The sequence below is a fragment of the Ursus arctos genome, unplaced genomic scaffold (genome assembly GCF_023065955.2).
Source record: "Ursus arctos isolate Adak ecotype North America unplaced genomic scaffold, UrsArc2.0 scaffold_19, whole genome shotgun sequence".
Lineage (NCBI taxonomy): Eukaryota > Metazoa > Chordata > Mammalia > Carnivora > Ursidae > Ursus > Ursus arctos.
Window position 1 is genome coordinate 56,958,700 of NW_026622863.1, and position 26,163 is coordinate 56,984,862.

Genomic DNA, 26,163 nt, shown 5'->3' on the forward strand with positions numbered 1-26,163 from the left:
ACTTAAGGAATTGTAAGGATATTGGGACGCCTGGCTGGCTTGGTCAGTGGAACATGTGACTCTTGATCTTGGGATTGTGGTTCGAGCCCCACGTTGGGTGTAGAGATTACTTAAAAGATGAAATCTTTATTAAAAAAAAGAACTGGGGACACCTGGGTGGCTCAGCCGTTAAGCGTCTGCCTTCAGCTCAGGTCATAATCCCAGGGTCCTGGGATGGAGCCCCACATCGGGCTCCCTGCTCGGCAGGAAGCCTGCTTCTCCTTCTCACAATCCCCTTGCTTGTGTTCCCTCTCTCGCTGTCTCTCTCTGTCAAATAAATAAATAAAATCTTTAAAAAAAAAAAGTGATGTAAATTTTTTTAAAATTAAAAATAAAAAAAAAGAATTGTAAGGATATTTAGAATAAACAAAATAAGATTTCTGGCCATCTGCAATGAAAAAGTATGTATTCTTTAGTGTGTACCCTTCTGGGGTTATTTGATTCCAGCATTTTATTACCTTTGAACTATTTTAAATGCTATAATTTATGGATAACTAATAGCAATGCAAATAATTCTTGTCCATAGACATATATAGACATTCTGTCTGCTTGGCGGGGGCGGGGGTAGGGACTCGGATCCCCCCACCAAGCCACTTTCACATGCATTCACAAATTCATTTCAATATTCCTTTACTCCATATCAATTTGGGCATGTTTAATTTCTGCCTGGTTCCCTCATTCATGAGTTAAATAAAATGGGGAGTTGCTGTTCAATGGATATCAAGTTTCAGTCCTGCAAGGTGAAGAAGTTCTAGAGATCCTCGGAACAACACAGTACGTATAGTTAACACTAGTACACTTAAAAATTTGTTAGGAGGTTAGATCTGATGCTATGTGTTTTTTGCCGCAATAAAAAAATCTTTAACGCATGTTTATTTTGTATCTTTGAGGGTCATGATGTTGCCTTTAAAAAAATCTTCCTTTGATAGAATAAACAAACAAATTCGTTTGTACCTCTGGGCGTGTGTTGGCTTTTTGGCTGGTAGTGTGTTCTAGGTCTTAGAAACTGGTCCCTGCCCCCTGCGCCAAATAAGATGGACCATGTAACAGCTTGAGTTCCTCTTAAAGGGTTTTGCTATTTCCACTTGGGCAACTGGAAACCAATGGAGGCTTCGAAGCTGAAAATGATACTTGGGTTTTTAGAATTCCCTCTGGCTTCTCTGTGGAAAACGGATTAGGGGTGGGCAGAGAGCGGGTGAGGAGATGAATTTCCTTGACTGTGTATTTATGTTTCCAAGATAAAAAGTGAGTCCTTGGAGGCCAGAATGTGCATTTTTCACAAGCAGTGTAGACGCGCTTCACGCACAATAATGATAAATTTCATAGCAGGTGATAAATATGAGTCAAGTGGCAGCATTTACATAAATGTAAACACACGAACAGCAGAATCTTGCTTAAAGTATTGTTTTAATTTTGGTAAAGAAAATTACCTATAGGTGACTTTCCTCTCCTTGCATCTATTCACTCACAACCATAGGAAATAGTTTGGAAGACCAGAAATGAAAGGTGAACAAAAATTTGTTTGTTTGTGTAGGGGAGGGCAAAATTAGCAAAGTGCCTCTCTATTGTGTGGAGAGGGATTAAGGGTGGGGAGAGAGGTTTGGGAGACAATGGACACAGTGCTCCCATGCCTGGCCCCTCCCTTTGGGCTCCCCTGTCCAGGATTTTCCCTTATCCTAAGAGACAAAGCAGCTCAAGTTTTTCTCATCCTTCCTTTTCTAGAGGTCTCCAACCCTGTCAGAGAAAAGCTGAGTGAGGTCACTGTCCTGTAGAATGCTGGCTCTGGGGGTGAGCAATGGTGAACCCTGTTCTGGTGTTTGGGGGACTCAGATAAGGGGTTGCCTGGGAAGGAGTCTGATCACCTGGTGTAGTAGAACCTGGAGGGACCCTAGGGGAGGGGGCTGGTGGAAGTCAGCCCCCACACGGGCATTCCTGAGCAGGGGAAGGACCAGAAAGGGAGGAACACAAATGGGAAGATGTTGGATGGGCATGAAGTTCCTGTTTACAGTCTATCAACAGGACCCAGACTTACTGCTACTTACCAACTCTGGGGCTCCAGACAGCCTGGGCTAGTAACTGCAAGAATCACCTGGGCGGAGGTGGGAGACTTGGAGTGGTTGAGTCCACCTATCGAGGGACCAGAAGCCTCCAGACAGAAATGTGAGAAAACACGGAAAGAGGAAAAACCCGTCCCAGACTGGAAGAGTGAAAATCAATTCAAATGGAGAAAGAAAAAAAAAATCTTGAAGTTATTCAGGCTTGGTAGGAAGCCAGTTACAAAACTAAATGGAAACCTTATTTCTCCCAAGGTCTTAAAACAGCTCTAAATGCCATAAGAACCCCCTTAGGTCCCCTTACTACTTTCTTGCCAACAATGTCCCAAGACTGGCCTTCTTATTACCTCTAATTACTGGGGACATCCATGCCTAAACCTCACCTTGGGACAGCACCCAATCCCTGGTTAACACCTTCTGAGAGCAAAGAGCCCAAGTCCGAGGAGGGAAGCATACCCTACAAGGTCCCAGACACCCCTGACCGGCATCATTGACTTAGGATGTCACCAGACCCTTCCGCAGGTTCCTCCCACTCTGCACTGGGAGCTGATAAATGGTTGGCACCCTGGGGGCTCTCCATCCAGCAGGAGACACTGACCCCTGGAGAGTCCCAGGGAGGGGAGTTGGTGCTGTCCGCGGTGCTGAAACAGGGTCATGCTTTGAGCTCAGGTACCTACCTCCCAGCTCAGCAGCAGTGACCCAGATGCTTGTGTCTGGGTTTGGAGCCAGGAGCAGAAAGGGGTGGGGATGGATGGATCCAGGGAAGCAGACAATCAGGAGTGGGGAGTGCCGGCCTCCTCTCTTTTCTCCACGGCCACCTCTCCTGTTCACTCTCAACCTATTGTTCCTCCTGTGGATGAGGTCTGTCTGCCCCATCTGGCTGAGCCTTCTTGCTAAGGCCCTCTGCTTACTGGCCTCTTGTACTGTTCCTTTAAATAATTTGCTTCATCACACACACACACACACACACACACACACACACATCTTCTGAAAGTGAGGAGGCTAGTCTTCACATTTGACAAAGGAGAAAACTTAGGGTCAGGGTCAGGAGTCTTAGACATTATGCCTGGATCCCTTTCTCCTTTTCTGTCCACCTGCTCCAGTGCCTCCGAGCAGGAGAAGATATCTCAAGTCTGATGGAGAAGGTAAGTGTTTCCTGGACACATATTTCTGCCTCCAATTGATCCCCCTTGTTGGTGGTGTTGGGCCTGCCTGATTGTCAAAAGGGCTCCCCTCCATGCAGGAGAGAAATGGCCCTACCTGGCTGCCTTCTGTTTCTGTCAGAATTTGGGAAATGATGGGTCTGTGTGTCTTTCCTCTGTTGGATGGGAGAACCAAGACGCTCTCCCTCTCTATTACTTCCCCAGTTCTGGGGGCCTAAACCAAGTCACCTTCTTCTTTCCACATTCCAGAATTCTCCTTTGTTTCCTGCACCATTTACAGGGTTTCTAGTTGCAAGTAGAGGGAGGAGCAGGGACCAATGTGTTGATCACAACTTGTCTCAATCAAAAGTCTAACCATCAACTTTCAGTGTTTTCAACAGATGGTTGGCTCCTGTCACCCAGCCTGACATTACCATAAACAGAAGTCTGACAGCTGTCCCTCTTGGATGTAGGGCAGGGAGAGTTAGGCCCCAGACATTTCTTTTACACCACACCAGACTCTTCCATTTATTTTTAGGAGTCACTTTGTGATCTTATAGCACTTTGTGATCACTTTATGATCTTATGCTTTATCCCTGTCATGGTTTTGGTGCTACTGGTGGATGTGGGGCTGTTTTTATTCAAGCTGATTTTTAAATAAAATAGTAGGTTTTTCAGGAGGAAGATTACAATTTCCTGCTTGCCTCCACCAACCATCTCAACCCTGACATCTATTTTTCAGTTTATTTTGAAGGATGAGAAGGTGCCAGATAGATGATGACCTGGTGATGGGTCTTCCTGGAGGAGGGACGTGGATGCATGAAGGTGGTGAGGAATGAACAAGCCTGGGGGCATTTAGAGAATGACAGGAGGGATTGATAGGTTAGGAGATGGGGATGCAGAAGCAGACTGGGTGAAATTGAAAACAACCTGGAAGAGAGGTCCGAAAACTATAGCCAGTGTCTGCTTTTGCAAATTAAGTTTTGTTGGAACACAGCCACATTAATTCATTTGTAGAATGTCTATGGGTGCATTTGCATCACAAACACAGAGTTGAATAGTTGCCCCAGAGTCCTTACAGCTTGCAAAGCCTGAAATATTTGCATCTGGCCCTCTAAAAAAAATTTCTGACCCTTGACCTGGAATGTCAAGTTAGAAGCTTTTAAATTAGTCTTTGGGGCTGAGAAGATGGAGAGGTATTTTGACTGTGGTCAGCCCTGAGTTTTAGGAAATTCTCTAAACGTTAATATGTGATTTTGCCTCTAACAAGACTAGTAGGAGGCAGGCAGGATGGAAAGGGAAGACTCAGGAGGGGAGAGGGATGATGCTGGAGACCAAGTCAGGGAAGGGACCCAGGGGGAGGGTTTTGTTTTTCTGATAAATATTCAGCAATATTTATCATTAAGGAATACATCTGTATCTACAGTTTATTTCTTCCAGCTTTATTGAGATATAATTGACGCGTAACATTGTGTAAGTTTAAGTTACACAATGTAATGATTTGATATATGTATACATTGCAAAATGATTACAACATGGGAGGGTTTTGAAAGTGAGACTGACACATTGCTGATGTGGTGTCCCAGACAGAGCATACCCAGCCTCTAGGTGAAGTGTCACCAACACCTTTCTGTTCAAGTGGGAAGGAACTAGGGTGCACTGAACTCTCACAGTGCCGCAGGGCTTCCGCTGGGTGTTTTCTATATGCACTTTTATTTACTCCCTATGGCAACCCTGTGAGGTGAGACTTCTCACATCCATTTGGCAAAGCAGGAAACCGAGTCATGGAGGGGTAAGATGGCTTGCCTGATGTCATACTGTTGATAAATGAAAGAGCGTGGATTCCACTCCAGGCCTCTCTGACTGCAAAGTCTTAGTTCCAATATAGCAGGAAACTCACATGCAGGAGTCCGTAAATCCATTGCCTATGGGGATGTTAACTCTCCAAGAATCAGCCTTTGGGTCCCCCTTCCTGGAGGGTACGGATGCTCCCTCTGAGACTGTGCTCTAGGTGGTTCCTCACTGGGTCCTGATCTCTGAGTATTCTGCACAGGTGGCCTCCTTCATCCTCTGAAAGCTGATGGAGGCATAATACGGCTCCTGCTCCATCTGCGAGGTGGGGGGCACGGCTGCAGAGCTTGGGGGCTCAGCAGGGAGGGCTGACTTGGACTCCCGCTGGTAATCCTGTATGGAGAGCAAAGAAGGGGTCAGAGCAAGGCAGTGAGGGTGTGGGGTAGGGTGAGGAGAAGGCAGAGAGGGTCCGTGAAGTGAATTTGATTCTCACAGGACATTGTTCTTTCTTCCATTCTTTTATCAGACGTTTCTTATGTAACAAATATAACACTATTGATTGCTTTCAAATTTTACCGAACACTCACTCAGACCTACGTGGAAAAGACTATAATTTTACAGAAAGAGAAACTAATACTCAGAGAGCTTAGGCGCTACCCAAGGTCACACGTCCGTTGGTCATGAACTCAACCCCAGTCTCTCTGGCACAGGACACACACACACAGGAGGGTGTTTATGAAAAGCTTCCTTTTCTTCTGGGTGTGTCTTCTTTATTCTCACACTGCTACCACATTCACAACACCTCTGACACCAGATGTGTGAGGTTTTCACCACACCAAGCAATTCTCCGACACCAGCCAAGTGGCCTACAGTGCAACTCAATTCTGCTGCTCTCTACCCAGAGGTCGTGCCAGAGCCCACGGATTAAGGGCTCAGACTTACAAGGCTGCCCCCACCCCCACTTCACCTGCCAGTTGGAGGTCCAGGTTGTCACCTGTGTTTCTGACCAACTGGCTATAAATTAGCAATTGCCACGAGCCCCACCTCAGGTTCCATTAATTTGCTAGAGGGGCTCACAGAACTCAGGAAAGCAGTTTACTTACCGTTTACCGGCTTATTATAAAAGTCTGTGATAAAAGACACAACACAGATGAGCATCCAAATGGAAGAGATGCATAGGGTGAGGTGTGGGGAGGGGGCGGGAGCTTCTACACCCTCTCCAAGTGCACTCCCAGCATCTCCATGTGTTCACCAACTTGGAAGTTCCTCGAACTCCATACTTTGGGATTTTTATGGAGACTTCATCATGTAGGCATGATCGAACACTAATTCCATTTCCAGCCTCTCTCCTGTCTCTGGAGAATGGGGGAGAGGCAGGGATGAAAATTCCAAGCTTCTAATCATGGGGTGGTCTTTCTGGTGACCAGTCCATCCAGGAGCCTACCCAGAGTCACCTTGTTAGTACAAAAGATGCTCTTATCACACAGAAAGTTCCAAGGGGTTTAGAAGTATGACCATTTTCTGCGGCAGACTAATTTCTCTAGACTTATGGCCACATTTTTCGAGAGTATTTCCACTTCCCATCCCCCCATTTTCTCTTGAACTCACTCCAATCAAGTTAACTTCCTCTCCCAGGCAACCAGATCTGCTTTTGTCAAAATTAGCTGTGACGGCATTTCCTAAACTTAAGGTTCATTTCTGAAAACCTATCTTCCTGGACTTTCTAGCATTTGAAACAAATAAGCATTCTCTTCTCCTTAAAGCTCCACCTCCTTTTGGTTATCAGGAACCAACCCTACACTCTCCTGGTCATTTCTTTTTTCTCGATGGTTTTCTTGCCGTCTCTACCTTGTATCTCTGGCTCTCCCAGGGTTCCGTCTGTGGACCTCTCCTCTCCTTTGTGGCTTCATCGACTATCCGACTTGATGTGGTTGCCCCCAAATCTCTGTGCCTCCCACCTGAACCCCTGTCCTGAGCTCCAGACTCTTGCCACATATATATTCCTGCACAGATTTCCTAAAACCCTTACAATTTCCTAAGTGAGAAGAGCGCTAGGAACATCTTTTGTTCTAATGTTTGGTCTTTGACCCTGGTTCCTGACACAGAGCTCCTAAATCCCTTGGAGTTTCCTGGATGACAGCAGCATCTTTTGTTCTAATGACGTAAATCTTGGTGGGCTCCTGAATGGGGGCTGGTCACAGAAAGACCAAGCCGTGGTTAGAAGCTTGGAAGTTTCAGCCCCATGTCCTCATCCTCCAGGAAGGGGAGAGGAGCTGAAAATGGAGGTAATGATTTATCATGTCCATGTGAGGAGGTCCCCATAAAAATCCCAATAGTACAGGGTAGGGGGGGAGGCTAGGGAGCTTCTGGGGTGGTGAACGTGTGGAGGTGCTGGGAGGGTGGGCACACCTGGAAAGGGGATGGAAGTTCCATGCATCTCTCCCATCTGGATGTTGATCTGTATCCTTCATCACATCCCTTTATAATAGACTGGTACACGGTAAGTAAACTGCCTTCCTGAGTTCTGTGGTCTGCTGTGACAAATTAATTAAAACTAAGGAGGGGGGTGTGTGGGAACCTCCAATTTACAGCCAGTTCGTTGGTCAGAAGCACAGGTGACGACCTAGGCTTGCGACCGGCCTCTGCAGGGGGGTGGGGCAGGCTTGCGGGACTGAGCCCGTCACCTGTGGGATCTGATGCTAGCTCCAGGTAGATAGTGTCAGAATCGAGTTGAATTGTGGGGAAAACCACACACACATCTAGCGATCAGAAGTGTCGGAGATAGTAGTTCTGTGTGGTTTTCCTTTACATTGTCATGCTTCTCAAAACACATAGGTAATTATGGTGAACTGCAGCCCCCATGTCTCTCCATATGCATGTCCTACCCACCATGACCCACTACCCACCCCCACACAGCTCTGCTTTAGGCACACTGTCCAACTTGCTGTTTCTCCCACACGTCAGGCATGCCCCAACTCGGAACCCCCCCAACCCTGCTTACATAGAGCTTTAGTGATGCTCTCAGGGCTCACATTTCACTCCTTCACTTCGGCTCTGGTGGGCGTTTTCTCAAAGACTCCAGTCCCCCATTCTTCCACCTAATTCCCCTCCAAAGCACCATTTCCTGTCAATTTCTTGCATATTTTTGCTACTTATCTGTTCACCGTTTTCATCGCCTCCCCCCTAATGAATGTAAGTCCTTGACTGCAGGGACATTTTATATCTGTAACACATGTATTTGTAAAAACACAGATATTACCCAAGCACCCAGAACAATCGACAAGGGGGAGGTATTTGTGAAAGGAACGGATGTATGCATGGTGATTGCAGATCATGTGCTCAGAAACCTCAGTGGTGCCCACCTTAGTCAGAGACTGATTGAATGATTGATTGATTGATTATTTTTAAAAGTAGTCTCCACACCCAGCAGGGAGCCCAATGTGGGTCTTGAACTCACAACCCTGAGATCAAGACCTGAGCCAAGATCAAGAGTCGGATGTGAACCACCCAGGCGCCCCCTTAGTCAGAGTTTTAAATAAATGAACGTCAGTTGGAGCTCGGAGATGAGCAGGACCAGGGTGGGATGATATAGACACACGAGAAGACGCGCACAGCCGAGCAATGATTCTGAGATGCGAAAAGCTCACTCTGCTTGAGGCAAGTGAGCAGGCTGTGGCGGGGGATTGAAGCATTGGAGGAGACTCTGGGTTTCCTGCCCCAACTGCCGGGCCAAGTTGTTTGGGCCCCCGACTTTGGGCAGTGTGGAGGAGCAGTGCTTTCCAGACTGGGGCGTATGGGACAAGGATCTTCATGGAGGAGAGCTGGGAGGGCTGCAGTAGGGTAAGGACTAAGAGGGGAGCTCAGCTCAGAGGGAGTGGTTGCATTACGCCGTGTTGAGACAAAGCACAGACATGCTACTCGGCAGCATATTGGTGCGAGAAGTGCCAGGCTGGGGCAGGACAGGGTCGGGTCTCTGGCGGAGCATCAGGGACACAAGTGCCATCAGAGAGGCAGACAACCAGCAGGAAGAATATGGTTAGGAGTGCATTCACCACGTGTTTCTGAGGCTTTGCTATCTGGGGCCTTGCTAACCTTAGAGGAACCGTCCCTGCCAGGGCTAGCCAGTCTCTAGAGATAGTGAAGGACTTCCGTGCAAGGATGCCTTTCACATGCAAACCAATCCGTCCAAAGCTCACACCCCAACCCCTCCTTACAACCCCTCTGGGCCACTGTTCTTCTGCCTGGTCACCCCAGGGCCAGGCAACTAGGGATGCCCCAACACCCCAGAGCCTGCTGAAATGATTCAAACTAGCCAAATCTGAGCCTGCTTACCCTGTCTCACCGTGCCTTTCCTATGGAAACTGCAGTAAAGGCCCTACCCACCTGCCTCCTGACCCACCCTAGCCCTGCCCCACGTGGTCCTGTGTGGCGCAGTGTGCCTCTCCTCCTGGGAACTGAATAACAGAGTGACTTTTCAGTGACAATCACCTCTTGATCGGTTGGCCTCAGATACCTGAATAATAAAACCTCCATTTTCAAACAAGCAGGAAGGTGATGACCTCATTTCTGGGCATGCAGAATGGAGCATGGCTGCGGGCCGCCCCAGGAGATGCCTGTGCCAGGACGCCCACGTGACTCACCAAGGGATCTGGCTCTACACCCGGGGGGATGCTGTCCACGCCCACTGCTCTCCGGGATGCTGTCTTCCTGCAGGTCTTCACTCTGATGGAGACACCAGGGTCTCTGACATAGGGTCACTCTTCTGAGGCAGGTTGAGGGTGGGGCGAGCCCAGGAGCCTTCATATCGAGACTTTCTAACAAGGTCCCTGTGCTCCCAGACTGCTGGGACCTGGGCTGGGAACACACTCATGCCTGGCACCCTTCACCCTTGCTCCAGGACCTCACGACCCCTCCAAGTTCCACTTCTCCCCCTCTCCCGCATACCCACCCCGCTCACCCAAAGTAGATAAGGCAGAGGCAGAGAGCGAGCAGCGTGGTGATACCAGCTCCTGCAATGGCGCCTAGAATCAGTCCTGACCGGGTCCCCAGTTTCCCTGTAGACAGAGACACTTGGGGAGAACTCCAATCTTGATGAGCAGGCATGAGTCCCCTCCTCTCCAGCATGCAGAGAGGAGCACCTTTCCCCTCCCGTCCAGGGTTCAGCCCCGGTCTCCCACCCATTGCGGGACCTCAGCCTCCACCAGAAGGACGTGGTCTATGTGGCATCTTCTATCCACACGGTCTGGCCCGTACACTCTGTCCAGCCAATGCCATCTCTTCAAGGACCCAGGTTCTTCCCCATACAGGGTCTCTCTGCAACAGACCCCAGACCTGGCTGCAGCAGGACCAAGAGACTCTGGGCCTCGTGGGCACTCCGGAGAGAGAGAGAGAGACATATGCACAGAACTCTGTGGGACGCAGAAAGTCCCTCTTTCCTTCCAGGGAGGGTGTGTGAATCTCCTCTCCTGGCCTCCAGTAGTCCTATCACTCAGGGCCAAAGGTGGTCTTTCGTGCCTCCAGGAGCAGGTGGAAGCAGGGGATATCTCATACCTTCAGTTCTCCTCGTCCTTCCTGGCCATGCTTCCCAGGAGCCCAACACCCAAAGTGAGGGATGTGTCTCTGGGCATCACGTGTCAGCTATTTGGTGGGCACTGAAAGAGTCCTAATGGGGCTCCCTGCCCAGTAGGGGCCAGATGACATTACCAATGGGAATAGAACAGTGGAGGTGAGGCTGGGCTCAGAGAGAGGTCAAGGTGAGGGCTGAGGAACGATGGTCAAAAAATGGCCCAGAGACATTTTGGGGCCGTGAAACTATTCTGCATGATACCACTAGAGGGATACATGTCATTATAAATTGCCCAGCCGTAGAAGGTACAATACCAAGAAAGAACCATATTATCAACTCTGGACTGTTGGTGATAAAGGCAAGCCCATGGAGGTTTTATCATAACAAAGGTACCCTCTGGTGGGGGATGTTCACAGTGAAGACGCTATGCACGTAAAAGCAGGGCTTTGGGGAAAATCTCTCTACCTTCAGCTCAATTTTGCCAAGAACCTAAAACTCCCCTTCTAAAAATAAAGTTTACTGAAAATGCCTCAGGCCTTCAGAGACCAAAGGAAGACAAAGAGCATATTCAAGATGGTGGGGAAAACGGCAGGTCATCCTGGCAAAAGCGGAGGTCGAGGGTATGGGAGAGGACTGGTAAGGGGGCTTCTCATGTCTAACCACAGCCCCCCAACATACCCCCACCTGTTGAGTCTTAAGTCCCACTCTGACTTAACCTGACAGAGACCCTGGCCAGTCAATGCCACCATGGACGGGAGGCTCCTTCCTACCTGTGGTGTGTCCCAGGGAGACACCAGTTGTTGGGTTCCGTGTGGCACCTGGGATGGGAAGAGGGGATTTCCTTCTTCAGCGGGGCCGGGTGATATGAGATACATGTAGTCATCTCCCCAACCACAGAACCCACAGAAACCACAGAAACACAGGAGGGACAGTGCTTGAGTCCTTCTAGGTCCCACACTCAGCCAGGCCTCCAGGTAACACAGCAAGCCTCCTGAGCCCCACACTTACAGGTGACATTGAGCTGGCTGGTCCTCTCCACCGTCACACCAACTCTAGGGAAGTACACCTGACAGGTGAGGTTGGTGCCATGGTCCTGGGGCCGTGGAGTGAGGGTGAGCACCGAGGAGAGGTGGGTTCTGGGGCCCAGGGTGGTGAGGGCCGCTGACGTCCAGGAGAAGATGGGGGGCGTGCCCCACTCACAGGCCCAGGGCACAGAGCAGGTCAGGTTCCCGGGGCGGCCACACTCCAGAGTCTCCGGGATGAGGATGTCAGGTGTGTGGGTCAGGGCTGTGAGGAGATGGGGAGACACAGGAATCAGGAGGAAGGTCCAAGGGGAGGCCCTGAGAGAAGCCTCAGAGTTTGGTCCAACTCCTGCTTCTGAGTCCTGACAATGGTTACCCCCAACCCCTCCCAGGAGGGGAGTGCCATCCCGCCTCTGACCCAGGATCCCCGTCCTTCCCCTGTGGCCTCTCTTAGAGTCCGCTTCTTACCTGTCACACGCACGGAGAGCTGCTTCCATCTGTAAGTATATGTCACGTAAGGACCTCTCTCCACCCTAAAGAAGTATGTCCCCGAGTCCTTTCTCTGGGCGTCTCTAATATCCAGGGAGCAGTTGTAGTCCCGGGGGGCCCCGAGGAGTCGGAATCGGCCCTGGGTCTCCTCCTGCACTTTTCTATCTGGGTTGTTTGTGGCCACTGGAGCACCGTGAACTTCATTGACCCCTACCCGGAACCAGTAGCCGAGGGCAGGGTAAGACGGGGTCCAGTAGTCCGTGGGGTGGGAGAAGTTGCAGGGCACACGCGCACACAGGCCCTCCTGTACCGTCACGGTCTCCTGCACTTGTAGCCGGTATCTCCGATCCTGAGCCAGGGACCCTGCGGGGAATCGAGGGTCAGCGGCAGCCCCCGCCCGCCGGGCCCGCCCTCGGCCCACGCACCTGCCCACAGCAGGGACAGCAGCAGCAGCAGCAGGAGCATCTTGAGATGGGGGGTGTGTGGGCCTCCTGCGGGTGAAGGAGAAGAGGAAGGCAGTGGGAGGGAGGCTGGGGGGACCCACGGGAAGCTGGGGAGGAGCACAAGGCCTCGTGGTTCACAGAAGAGGAACCGCAGCTCCAGAGCTCCCCCTCTCTCTGCACAGTGCTGGCCACACCCTCGGCCGGGGATCAGGGAGACCCACCCAGGGAGGAGAGAGCAGCAGCGGAGCCCATGTGCAGCCCCCCATCTCGGCACTTCCCTCTGGCACCAGAGCCTGGACCAGGACCTCTGAGGACACCTGAGGCATGGGACACAGTGAGTCTCCCAAGGTCCTCCCACCTGAGGGGCTTGTCTGAGCAGCACTGTCTACACCGGGGAGCTAGTCAACTCCCGGCTAGACCCGGAGTCACAGTCTCATCTAGCCCCTCGGCTGTTCTGTCCTGCAACGTGGAGGGTTCTTTAGGTCTGAGTGCGCGTCTGGGGCAGAAGAGAAGGGATCCTGGGCGACGTGAAGGCAGGAGCCATTCATTCATTCATTCATTCATTCATTCATTCATTCTCCATAAGCTTAGTGAACATCTGTGTTGGGGGAACTGGGGACAAGACAGATGGAACTGACCTGGTCTATCCCGTGACATGGTCCCCACGAAGGGCACCATTTCCTCCGTAGACACGTGGTGCTGTCCCTGCGGGGTTCACAGCTGCAAACACCTGGACTTTTTAAATGTCTGCTGACCTACTGGGTATTTTCTAAACACACAAGGATGGGTTCTTTTTTCTTTTACTTCTATTATGCCGATTCATGAAGTTTCAACGGCATCTCCGAAAGGAAAACTGTGTAGTATCTTCATGTAAAAGAGAAGGGAGAACAATGCTCATGAGCCAGTGGGAAATCTTTTCCATGCATGTTGTCTATACAGCAGAGTGTGGACTGAAGCGGTTTTTCTGGTTCCTCATCACATAAATTGCAGAAACCACGAGCGGCGCGGTCATACAGCTGTAATTAACGTTGTGGGTTCTGCTGGCGTGGTTTTCCATCTCACTCTGTGAAGTACACATCTGGCAAAGCATTGATGTCTACGTATACAATGGAACCAGATAATTGCATTTGCCGTCATACAATTGTAAGGCCTTCCAATCACAGTGGTACCTACAGAAATGTTCCTTAAACATCACTACCATAGAGCTGTTTTTGCATCTCATCTGATAAATAGGGAATTGAGTCCCAATTAGTGAAATCATACCTTATTCCAGGTTATTCAAAGTGTAGGATTGTGGCACGTAATAGAAGACCCAATGCAACTGGGTTTATAGTCGAGAGAGTTATATCATTTGCACGGACGGGAAGGTTTTGTACGTTCTCATTATGCTTCTTTAATGAACGTTGTACTTTTTATAAGGTAACATGTACCCTCTTAAAGTGTGCCTTTCTGTGACTTATGACCAACGCAAACCTCCACAGTCGAGGCATAGAACATAAGCACCAACACAATGGGTTTCTGGAACCTCTTTGCAGCCCATTAGTGCCTCCTCTAGCCCCAGGTAACCATTGACCGAGTCTCTGTCATGGTGAACTAATTTTGCCTAGTTGAGAATTTCCTAGAAATGGACTCATTTGTGTGTTCTGTATTCTTTCACTTAGTATGCTACTTTTGAAAGAGATCCAAGAGGTATCTGTAGTTCATAAGATATGATGACTAACTGGGCCGCCTGGGTGGCACAGCGGTTAAGCGTCTGCCTTGGGCTCAGGGCGTGATCCCGGCGTTATGGGATCGAGTCCCACATCAGGCTCCTCCGCTATGAGCCTGCTTCTTCCTCTCCCACTCCCCCTGCTTGTGTTCCCTTGCTGGCTGTCTCTATCTCTGTCGAATAAATAAATAAAATCTTAAAAAAAAAAGATATGATGACTATTATTCCATTATATGGGTATCCTATAATCTTTTATTTATTCACCTATTGACAGACATTGGAGATTTTCAAGTTTGGGCTATATGAAAGTGAAACTTTTAACGGACATATTTTCATCCTCACGAGTATATACAAGAAGTATAATTGTGAAACTAACATAAGATTGTGTCAAACATCCTTCAATTAAAAAATAGACATAAAAAATCCTAAAGAAGAAAGAAGACCCCTCCCCCAAAGTGTAATTGTTGGCTCAAAGAGTAACTGCATGTTTCACACTACTAGAAATTGCTAAACCACTCTCCGAAATGGATTGGACCTTTACCACGCCTGTCCGCCATGTTCCAGAATTCCATAGCTCCACGCTCTCCTTAACACTGGATGTTGACAGCCTGTTAAATTTTAGCAATTTTAGCAGAAGGGTAGTGATTTCTTGATGTGTTCTTAAATGATTAAATTTATTCTCGTTTAGACTTAGCGACGTTCCGTTGTTATCACCTTCAATTCTGCAAAGTTGGGTGGACAGACCACCTTTTGATTATCTGCTCATCTCTGGTGGACCCTTGGGTTGCTTTCACCTCTCAGCGCTTATGAATAATGCAGCCATGAACACGGATGTAGAAAGAGCGATTCAAGTGCCTGCCTTTGACCCTTTGGGTGTATGCCCAGATGTGAAATTACTGGATCTCGTGGTAACTCAGTGTGTACGTTGTTGAGGAACTGCCGTACTGATTCCGCAGCAAACGCGCCATTCTACAATCTCACGAGCAAAACACAGGGATTCCACGTTCTCGGCGTCCTCACCAACACTTGTTAATTCCTGCTCTTGGTTTCCATTTTGTTTTTTTGTAATAGGCATTGGAAGGAGTGTGAAGGGGTCTCTCATTGTGCGCTTGCAATCCGCGTTTTGATGAGTTTAGAAGCTGAGCATCTTGTCCTGTGCTTAGTGGTCATTGGGATACTTTCTGAGAAATCTCTATTCAAATCATTGCCCATATGTAACTAGAGTTGATTCGGGTTTTGTTGTTGTTGTCGCTGAGACACAATTTTTTATACAATTAGGTTTTGTTTGTGTCTTTACTTTTTTTTTTTTTAAGATTTTATTTATTTATTTGACAGAGATAGAGACAGCCAGCGAGAGAGGGAACACAAGCAGGGGGAGTGGGAGAGGAAGAAGCAGGCTCATAGCGGAGGAGCCTGATGTGGGGCTCCATCCCGTAACGCCGGGATCACGCCCTGAGCCGAAGGCAGACGCTCAACTGCTGTGCCACCCAGGCGCCCCCGTTTGTGTCTTTACTTCTTGTTTGGTCTTGAGAGTCCTTGATATATTCTAGACGCGACCCTTTCATCAGATACATATTTGTAGGTCTCTTCTCTCTGCCCCTTTTCTTTTAGGTCCCTTAAGAGTGGCTTTTACAGAAGGGCAGGTCCCTGTTCCCCAAGACGTGTGTCATGCTTGAAGTGACCCACTAGTGTATCAGGACATGGAAGAACAGGGAACAAAGGTCCGGGGGCCCGATGGGGGACATTTAGGGGTGGAAAAATCCCTCGGGCCATGCAGTGGGCTGAATAATGACCCCAAACATACCCAGGGCTTAAACCCTGGGACCTGTCATTGTTCCCTTACAGGAAACAGGGCCTTGCAGATGGGACGAAGGGATCTGGACTGTGGGGCTCACCCTAGATTATCTGGGTTGGGTCCTAAATCTATCCGAGTGTCCTTCTAAAGGGGAAACAGAGGGTGACTTCCTGCACTCACAGCATGAGGCAACATGACCACAGAGACCCAGAGTGGAGCGGTGACACCCCACGTTAAGGAATGCTGACAGCCACCATCACCCCCAAGAAGCAGGAGAAGGATTCTCTCCTTGAGCCTCTGGAGAGCATGGAGCTCAACCACTCTTGATGTCTGGGCAGCAAACCTGATTCTGGATTCTGTGATTCAGGACATAGCCTCCAAGATGTATCACCTTGGCATCGTGACCCTTCCAGGCTGAAGGAATTTGAGAAATGGCAGGTGGAGGAAGGACTTTGTGACTTTTCCTTCCCTCTCCCCACAAGAATGGAGCCGCCCAAGTCTGAAGACAGATGGACAGATAGAAGGATCCAGCAAGCAGGTGTCATCAAGCCCCTCCAGTTACTACCCAGAGCTCAAACCCTTTGTTCTCCCAGGGGTGGCTCCAACTTTCCACTCTTCACCAAATCGAGCAAAACCCCTCAGGTTTAGCCGTTTCTGTGGGTCTTCATTTCCTTGGGAGACTCCTGTGCCACATAAATCTCTTAGGAAATACCTGCGTATACTTTCCTCTGGTTCACCTGTCTGGTGTCCCAGGGTCCCAGGGAGATCTCAGCAGAGCAGAGGGAAGCAAAATGTTTCCTTCGGAACACAGCTTTCTGACCTCCCTGGGAGAGCTTACATTTCTTCTGCATCAAGCCCCCGAGCGTGTGGCCTTTGTTACAACAGCCCCAGGAAGCTAATACAGGCGGGAAATCAGAGATGCCCACTCTGGGGGAAATGCAGACAAGGACAGGGAACAGCCCTCATCTCCAGACCCCCGCTCTGCTCCTCTCTGCAGCAGAGTCCTCACAGGCTTCTCGAAACCCCTGCTGCCATCTCCCCTTGTCTGACTCTGCTGAACGTGTTCCAACCACACCTTCACCCCTTTCCCGCCCCTTCTGTCCAGTCTGCATTCTTGGGTCCCTGTGCCCAATGTGTTCTCAGGTGCCTCCTCTTGTCTGTTGCCATCAGCCACTTTCCTCCCCCATCGACTACCCCCTTCCACTAGCTGCATGACTTCACATCTTCGCCTGGACCCCTGCGCCGACTGGGCAGTCATAGCCGGCTTCATCCCTGATTCTCCGAATGAGTATCTCTAAAGTCCTTGACTTCAGTCCTGCCAGATGCTCAGGGAAGACACTGGGCATCATGCTTGCCCCTCCCCTTCCCCCACTCCCCACATCCATTAGAAAATCCTGTCTGTTTTATCTTCCTGATGCATCCAGAAATAAGTCCCCACTATCCCTGGTTGCAGCCAGCATCACGTCCTGCCTGGAGTCGCCAGCAGTGCCCTTCCCCATTTCTGTCTTGCCGTCGTGGACCCACTCTGGCTGGTCCTGAGCAGAACAGCCACGGGGATCCTGTTGAAAGGAAAGTTCCATCATATCTTTGCTCTCCTCAAAGGCTTCCTGATTCTTGCGTTTTCTGCAAGGCTTACATAGTCTCCACCAGGAGAACGTCTGCACCCCTATGGGGTCTGCGCTCGGACCACTGGGTCTCCACCCCTGTGAGGCTTCCACTCCCTCAAGGTCTCCACAGCCTCGGGGTCTGCATCCCATGGGCTCTGCACCCCCACTCCCACGGGGTCTGCACCGCCACGAGATCTAACCATCATCCCAGCACCCCCACCTTGCCCCCCGTGCTCTCCCCCTCATCCTCTTCTTTCCATGCCAGCCCTCCTCCTGTCTCAGAGCTACTCCCTCCCCTTTCTCCATGCTCCATTTCTTGGCATAATTTTCTCTCAGGCAAATACAGAACCTGCTTTGTCACCTGCCTTCCAGACTTTGCTCAACAGTCACCTCCTCAACTCTTGCTGACGGAACACGGTCCCCAAAATGTCACGTGCTGCTCAGTCCGCATGATTTTTCTGCAAACACATCTTCTACCCAAAGTGCTCTAATATCATGTCTTATTTATTTCTTTTGATTTCTTGTCTCCAGAAGGACAGGTTCTGGATGACCAAGATTTTGCTGTGTCCACCTGTGCGCCCCAAACCAAAACAAGATGGCGTATAGTAGGTGTTCAGTGCTAGTCGTTGAAGGAGTCTTTTAATAACTGAATATGACTCGATTCAAAATCATGTGAGATTCACACACACACACACACACACACACACACAGAGCTGGGTGGCCTTTAAGAGCGAGCCTGACGAGGATTAGGACTTGGAGATGCAGGACTGGGGAGGGAAGGGCACTTCCGGAGAAGGGAAGGCAATGCAGTCTCAGCTCAGGAAAGCCCTAACCCAGCTGGGCGTGGAGATGGTGCGAGAGGCAGGGGGAGGGGGAGGTCTCGGTGGAGGGTCCGGCAGGAAACGGAGCACACCAGGCCTTCAAATCCAGCCTCTTTGCCCCTCAGTCTTGACACTGGTGAGGAATCATAGCCGTTCCTGCTGTGGAGGAAGTGGACGATCACGGTGTCCCAAGACTCAGTGTGTTGAGGAGAGGGAGGGAGGCTGGAGGCAGGTGGGTAGAGGCCCAGGGAAAGAGGAGCCATGGGAACAAGCAGGGTCAGGAGGTAGAGGAGACTGACATCAGGATGAGCTTTGGAGGAAGGAAGGACAAGACGAAGTGACGAACTGGATCAGGCAGGAGGGAGGGAGGTCCCAGCCTGGTTCTGGTCTAGAGACGGGGGCTGCGTCAGTCATGTGACGGGAACCCAGCAGAGAAGTGGGTTCAGGAAGAATGAGGCAGCTCCACTCTGGCCGTGCTGAGTGAAGCAGTGCTGGGGCCATCCTGGAGGAGGTGTGGATGGGATGTTGGGTGGTGAGCTGCCCATATCACTCACCTGAGGGATTAACTGGGGACGGTGTTTGCCTCCTCCAGGCCCCCTGCAGGCCTGCCTGTCTCCTTCCTGAGGAACCTCACTCTGAGAGGAGAGACCAGGGTCTTTCAGTCTAATCGTGGTGGTGCGGGGTGACCTGAGTCACCCGTGCTCCCAGTTCAGGGGCTGGAGGGCTGACTGAGGTGGGAGAGGGCAGCTCTGGCCCCACAGGCACCGAGAGATGCATCTCAGCGTGGACACCCGGTGCAGTCCTCACACCTGGCAGGGCTCCCGCCTGCCCCATCCTCAGCCCGTTCAGTCCCCCCGCACTAGTCTGGGACTCGGCTAAATGCCCGCCCTCCCCACCCCTGCCCTTCCCCTGCGGCACGGCTCACATGAGGATGATAATGCAGAGCAGCAGGACCAGGGTCTTGACCGCCGCGTCCCCAGCGGCCACCAGAACCAGTTGTGCCACAGGCCGTGATTGTCCTGTGGGGACACGGAGCGAAGACAGACTCAGGCCTTGTACACAGCCCCGTGTCCTGCAGTCCCAGCGGGGCTCTGGGCAGTGGTCGTGCAGGCCTTCTTGCATCACTGGATGCGGGACCGCCTGGACCTGGGCCTCACCCCACCCCGTACACCTCCCTTCCAGCGGCAGGACTAGACAAGCGCGCAAACGTTGGACTTCATCAGGGGCGCCTGGGTGGTGCAGTCATTAAGCGTCTACCTTGGGCTCAGGGTGTGATCCCAGCGTTCTGGGATCGAGCCCCGTATTGGGCTCCCTGCTTCGCTGGGAGCCTGCTTCTTCCTCTCCCACTCCCCCTGCTTGTGTTCCCTCTCTCGCTGGCTGTCTCTATCTCTGTCAAGTAAATAAATAAAATCTTTAAAAAAAAAAGTTGGACTTCATCAAAACGAATGCTTTTGTTCGTCTTGACCCCATTGAGGATGTAAGAAGGCAAGCCATGCAGTGGGAGAAAATGTTTGCCAATCACAGGGCGTCGAGTCCAGCACATAGAAAGAACACTTACAATGCATCCTCAAAGAGATAATCAACCCTCTTTAAAAATGGGCAAAGGGGGCGCCTGGGTGGCGCAGTTGTTAAGCGTCTGTCTTCGGCTCAGGGCGTGATCCCGGCGTTGTGGGATCGAGCCCCGTATCAGGCTCCTCTGCTGGGAGCCTGCTTCTTCCTCTCCCACTCCCCCTGCTTGTGTTCCCTCTCTCGCTGGCTGTCTCTCTCTGTCAAATAACTAAATAAAATCTTTAAAAAAAAAATGGGCAAAGGACTTAATCCATCTCTCCAGAGAAGATACACAAATGACAGATACGTCTATGTGAAAATCGACAACGGCATTAGTCGTTCTGGAAATGCAAATCAGACCACACTGAGACAGTCCCTCACCCCCACTAGGAGGCTATAATTATTTTGAAAAAGGGAAATAACAATGTTGGGAAGAATGTGTAGAAATGGGAACCCTCACGCTGCTGACGGCAGTGAAAAATGGTGCTGCCACTTGGGAAAGAGTCTGGCATCGTCCTCCAAAAGTTAAACCATAGAAACAACCCTTCGACCAGCATTTCCACTCCTGGACATGCGCTCAAGAAAACTGAAAAGCATGTTCAAACAAAAACACGTCCTCCAGCGCTCACAGCAGTAGTATCACAGCCCCGAACAGACGCCACGCAAATGTCCATCGCTGATCACATCCATACGGATAGAACAGCACATGCAGAGAAAAAGGGATTAGTACCCATACATCCACACATGGATGACCCGTGAAAATGTTTTGTTGACATGAAAGAAGGAAGACTTGAAAGATGACACTCTGTGGGATTTCATTGAGTTGACATGTCCCCAGTGGTCAAATCCACAGAGACAGAAGGCAGGTTGCTGGTTCCAGGGGGTCAGAAGGAGGGGGAATGGGGAGCGACTGCCTAAGAGGCACGGGGTTTCCCATTAGGGGTGATGACAGTGCAGGGTGGATGCAGTCAGGTCGTGGTGAGGGTCCTATAACAACGTGAATGTCCTGAGAACCACCTGCTGTTTGCGTTGAAATGGCTAACGTGGCGAATTTTCTTTTAGGTCAGATTTTCCCCAAGGAAACAACACGGCGTAGACATAGAAAATACTGTATGGAGATCGCAGTTGCCACCAGGTACTGGCCAAGATCAGAACTTTCGCCCCATGCACGGATGGTGAAAACATTCACTCTGAGCCCTCGCTGTTGGGAGCATAACCCCGTCCACACTCTGTGTCCCTGCTCCCAAGATTACAAAGAACCTGCGATTGAGCTATTTGGGTTTTACGAACGTATCCCACAGACATAATCACACACACACACGCTATGGTTTGCCGTGTTGCAGTGTTTCTGTTGGTAGAAGAGAACGAATGCCATCATTTCCCATTAGGAGAAGACACATACGGAATCAGAATTCATCCAGGGGAAGGAATACTGCACAGTCTTGGAGAAGATCCAGGACAGTCGGTACTGCTGCTATCAGAGGTCCCCTCAATCCTCTAGGCAAACACACCAAGGCTCAGAGCAGCCTATGGATATGGGTCACCTCCCAGGAGGGGACTGGGCATCTGAGGACAGACTCTGCTGTGCCTTTTGAATGCTTGTCCACGGGAATGTATTACCTGTTCAGAAGTACTTAAATAAGCAGTGGGTAGGAGAATAAAAGCCGGGAAGGAGGAGTCATCGGAGATGCACGGTGAGGGACAGATGTGCTGAGTGCATGTTGCCCTGTTCTCCTCTTCTCCTGTATGGGGGGGGCGGTGTGCAGAAGCGGGGGCAGGGGGCGATGGAGACACCTGCTCACAGAGCCATGGGGGCTGGGAAGGGGGAGGAAACACTGGGTTCACACACAGGGGTTGCTGGTCAGCAGGGTGAGTGAGTCCAAAAAGAGGCAGGGACCCGACTCTGCACTGAGCTTTGAAGAGCGCCACCCTCTATACCCCGGGGGAGGGGGCTCCTTCCTACCTGTGGTGTGTCCCAGGGAGACACCAGTTGTTGGGTTCCGTGTGGCACCTGGGATGGGAAGAGGGGATTTCCTTCTTCAGTGGGGCCGGGTGATATGAGATACATGTAGTCATCTCCCCAACCACAGAACCCACAGAAACCACAGAAACACAGGAGGGACAGTGCTTGAGTCCTTCTAGGTCCCACACTCAGCCGCCTCCAGGTAACACAGCAAGCCTCCTGAGCCCCACACTTACAGGTGACATCGAGCTGCCTGGTCCTCTCCACCGTCACACCAGCTGCAGGGAAGGTCACCTGACAGGTGAGGTTGGTGCCATGGTCCTGGGGCCGTGGGGTGAGGGTGAGCACCGAGGAGAGGTGGGTTCTAGGGCCCTGGGAGGGGAGGGCAGCTGCCGTCCAGGAGAAGATGGGGGGCGTGCCCCGCTCACAGGCCCAGGGCACAGAGCAGGTCAGGTTCCTGGGGTGGCCACACTCCAGAGTCTCTGGGATGAGGATGTCAGGTGTGTGGGTCAGGGCTGTGAGGAGATGGGGAGACACAGGAATCAGGAGGAGAGTTCGAGATGAGGCCCTGTGAGAAGCCTCAGGGTTTGGTCCAGCTCCTGCTTCTGAGTCCTGACAATGGTTACCCCCAACCCCTCCCAGGAGGGGAGTCCCATCCAGCCTCTGACCCAGGATCCCCATCCTTCCCCTGTGGCCTCTCTTAGAGTCCGCTTCTTACCGGTCACACGCACGGAGAGCTGGTTCTGTAGGTAAGTATATTTCACATAAGACCCTCTCTCCACCCTAAAGAAGTATGTCCCGTAGTCCTTTCTCTGTGCGTCTCTGATGTCCAGGGAGCAGTTGTAGTCCCGGGGGTCCCCGAGGAGGTGGAATCGGCCCCGGCTCTCCTCCTGCACTTCTGGATCTGGGTCGTTTGTGGCCACGAGAACACGCTGGCTGTAATCACTCCCTTCCCGGAACCAGTAGCCATAAGCTGGGTCATCGTCGGTGTATCCACGATCGGGGTGGGAGAATCTGCAGGGCACACGCACACACAGGCCCTCCTGTACCGTCACGGTCTCCTGCACTTGCAGCCGGAATTCTGAGTCCTGAGCCAGGGACCCTGCGGGGAATCGAGGGTCAGCGGCAGCCCCCCCCCGCCGGGCCCGCCCTCGGCCCACTCACCTGCCCACAGCAGGGACAGCAGCAGCGGCAGCGGGAGCATCTTGAGATGGGGGGTGTGTGGGCCTCCTGCGGGTGAAGGAGAAGAGGAAGGCAGTGGGAGGGAGGCTGGGGGGACCCACGGGAAGCTGGGGAGGAGCACAAGGCCTCGTGGTTCACAGAAGAGGAACCGCAGCTCCAGAGCTCCCCCTCTCTCTGCACAGAGCTGGCCACACCCTCGGCCGGGGATCAGGGAGACCCACCCAGGGAGGAGAGACCAGGAGCAGACCCCAGGTCCTGCCCCCCATCTCTGCTCTTCCTTCCAGGACCAGAGGCTGGACCAGGGATGTGGGTCTTGCCCATCAGGCCTCAGATTAGCTGGAGGCCTGTCCTGATGGGGAGGGGCACAGCAGAGGCGTGAGAGGGGGTGGGGGGGTGCACTGGAGTCCTGCTCGGCTGTGGTACCATTACGGTGCTCGAACAGGGCGTTTGCCTGCCTCCCCCCAGAGGGGAAATTTGTCAGTGTCTGGACGCATTTGATCATCACGGTTTCGGAGGGTGTGTCTGGCATCTAGTGGGTTGAGACTAAGGATGTTTCTAAACATCCTCGACGTACAGGACGGCCCCCATGGCAAAAAAAATCATGCAGCTCCAAGGTTCAACAGCGCTGCGGTTGAGAGAGCCCAGTGTAGCGCCGAGAGGCAGCCAGTTCTTCAGGATATGGGATCTGGGAGGTTCTGTGGGTGTCCAGCCCATGAGAGATGAGTAAGGGTCTTGGGTACAGAGTGGATGTGGGCTCTGTGTTCAGGCTGGAGGCAAAGAGGAGACACAGCAGACCCAGTTCGTGCCCTTGAGATGCCTGGGAGAGGCCATGAGGGTGGAAACAGGCTGGGGCCATGGGACTGGAGGCTCTGTTGGGTGCTCTGGGGCACAAGTGAGCAGAGCGGACCTGGCCTGCACTCTCGGGGGACAGGAAGGAAGATTCCCAGCTACAGGGCTCTGCCGTGGGTCCGAGGTCAATGCAAAGGCAAAATCGGGCTGAGCAGTGGGAATTGCTGTTTGCACCTCCCTGCTGAGGTCTCCCTGCTCACACAACACGTGGGTTTCATCATTGTCACAGGGGCCTCCGGGTCTTCTCTCACTCCCCACCCCCTCTGTCTCCCGCCCTGCCCGCAGTCATCCTGCCAGCCATGTTGGACGCCATGCCTGCAGCCCCCAGAGGTGCTGGCCTCAGCAGTGCAGGTGTCTAACTGCCTTGCGGATGCTGCCCGTTCCTGGCCATCAGCTCCCTGACTTGCCTCGTGGGGACATCAGCTTGTCCATTTGACCACATTCACTGGACACCCCCTGTGAGCCTGGTGCTGTGCTGGGGCTAGGGCTGGGGCTGGGAGGTGAAGAGACAGACTCTGACCTCAAGGAGTCCCCAGTCCTGCCTGGCTGGGCTCTCGTGGGGCGCAGTGCAGGGAGTGTTCAAATCCTCCCCGTGGATGGCTCAGGAAGACTGCATGGAGGAGGGGATCTTCAGCTGTTGTCACTCCCTCCGCCTCCGTCCTTCTCATATCCTCTTTTCCCATGTCTCTCATCCCCAGGACCTCCGTGCCCCAGCCACCTGCTGGACAGGCCCCAGGCCCTTCTCTTGAGGCCCCGTTACCTCTAGGATCCAGGAACCCGAGCCCAGACAGTAGTTTTCCATTCATCCGTTTATTTAACAAAACAGAGTGAACATACTCACTATGTCGGGGGCTAGACCTGAGACCCGAACTCACTTCTCCCTGCTTTGTGGGGGGGTCCCTAGGCAATTCCAGGATGTCATGACAGGAGCTGGAACCAGAAAGAGCAGCCTATGTATGGATTTTCTTCTGGGTGTTCACCTGGTTCCCCGGGGACTTGATCCCCACATCTCTGTTTTGAGAGATCCGCCCATCTCCTTGGTCATGTCTCCCGCCCTCCTCGGTCACCACAGGGCAGGGCCAGTACGAATACTTGAATAACTGGGTGTTGAATAACTGCCCGTTCCAATTACCCTTCCCAATTCGCGGTGCAAACCCCCCCCCCCCGCATCTGGCACCCCCCGCCCCCGCAGACTTTTTCTTCTGGATGCTTTCGGGCAGGATCTCCTCTTGTCAAGCCTCACACGTGTGGCTGTTTCTCTTGCTTTTCACAAACCCTCAGCAGCCTGTGAGTGTGCGTGCAGAGCTGCCTGACATCTTGCAGACTCCCATCTTTATTCTATGGTTGGACGAGCAATGTGTGTTTACTGCGAACGTAGGAAATGGGCTTGAATCCGTGTGCAAATTCGGTTTTGTTACAAAATACGCCGGTGAGCAAAAGCCATGCTCTCTCTTTGTAGAGGTGCCTGGAATGCTCCTTTTCAACAACCTCCCATCCCAGTGCTGAGCGAGCCAACACAGAGCCTGCCCTGAAACCTCAACCCACCAACACAGAGGACGAAGGAGTGTGCTCTTGACTGTCGAGACCACGTTCCCATGGAAATCGGCAAAGGCCGAAATGCAGGCTGTGGCCACCAGATGGCAGTAACGATCCCCCAAATGCCTGCGGCGACGCTAAAAGGCTAAAGGAATTCGGTGAAAGGTCATCTAGAGTTTTACGATTCCCAGGAAGCAGTCCAGGGAACAGAGGGAAGCGTGTTAGTGTGAGCTTTCGTGTCAGTTAATTACTGCGCTAAACGCTTTACCTGTAATACATCCTTTGAGCCTCATGCAGACCCGTTGAGGTCTATAGTAATTGATAAGGTTCTGGAATATCGGTGAGGTTCAGTAGAGTGGAGTCGGAGCCCACGACCAAGAAAGAATTCTTGAGCCGTCTTCGGTGCAAAATGGTGGCTTCTGAAAGCACGGGGACAGGACCCGTGGGCAGAAAGAGCTGCTGCCCCGGGTTGTGAGGGGTGACTGATTATATACTAAGGGGTTGGGGGAGGTAAGGAAAAAAGGAGGTTGAGAAAATACTTTTATAGGTTAAAGAAGATTCACAGGATACCGGAGGCCTTGCCATTGTCAACTTAAGGTTGTTTACCC

At 51.6% G+C, this 26,163-nt stretch overlaps 2 protein-coding genes across 2 annotated transcripts; both read right to left on the reverse strand.

The window, feature by feature from the left end:
• Positions 1 to 4,661: 4,661 nt before the first annotated feature.
• LOC113247272 (myeloid cell surface antigen CD33) lies at positions 4,662 to 12,606 on the reverse strand. The gene is made up of 7 exons (XM_057314574.1): positions 12,529 to 12,606; positions 12,083 to 12,466; positions 11,601 to 11,879; positions 11,363 to 11,410; positions 9,984 to 10,080; positions 9,667 to 9,748; positions 4,662 to 5,419 (listed from the first exon to the last, which is right to left on the reverse strand). Exons 1-7 carry the CDS (start codon positions 12,566 to 12,568, stop codon positions 5,255 to 5,257), a joined length of 1,095 nt encoding a protein of 364 aa, XP_057170557.1. The 5' UTR covers positions 12,569 to 12,606; the 3' UTR covers positions 4,662 to 5,254.
• A 6,792-nt stretch (positions 12,607 to 19,398) lies between these two features.
• On the reverse strand, positions 19,399 to 23,228 carry LOC123000442 (myeloid cell surface antigen CD33-like). Its single transcript, XM_057314661.1, has 5 exons — positions 23,153 to 23,228; positions 22,707 to 23,090; positions 22,225 to 22,503; positions 21,923 to 22,036; positions 19,399 to 19,496 (listed from the first exon to the last, which is right to left on the reverse strand). Exons 1-5 carry the CDS (start codon positions 23,190 to 23,192, stop codon positions 19,399 to 19,401), a joined length of 915 nt encoding a protein of 304 aa, XP_057170644.1. The 5' UTR covers positions 23,193 to 23,228.
• Between the last annotated feature and the right edge of the window lie 2,935 nt (positions 23,229 to 26,163).

Bases quoted from the DNA above. Each gene is read 5' to 3' on its own strand.
- LOC113247272 (XM_057314574.1), bottom strand. From the start codon at position 12,568: ATGCTCCTGCTGCTGCTGCTGCTGTCCCTGCTGTGGGCAG. The intron at 11,880-12,082 runs GTAAGAAGCGGA...ATCTCCTCACAG, and splicing joins GCTCTCCGTGCGTGTGACAG to CCCTGACCCACACACCTGAC. The intron at 10,081-11,362 runs GTAGGAAGGAGC...CTCTGTCTACAG, and splicing joins CTCCCTGGGACACACCACAG to GGAAACTGGGGACCCGGTCA.
- LOC123000442 (XM_057314661.1), bottom strand. From the start codon at position 23,192: ATGCTCCCGCTGCCGCTGCTGCTGTCCCTGCTGTGGGCAG. The intron at 22,504-22,706 runs GTAAGAAGCGGA...ATCTCCTCACAG, and splicing joins GCTCTCCGTGCGTGTGACCG to CCCTGACCCACACACCTGAC. The intron at 19,497-21,922 runs GTCCCTGCCTCT...GTGTCCCCACAG, and splicing joins AAAGCTCAGTGCAGAGTCGG to GACAATCACGGCCTGTGGCA.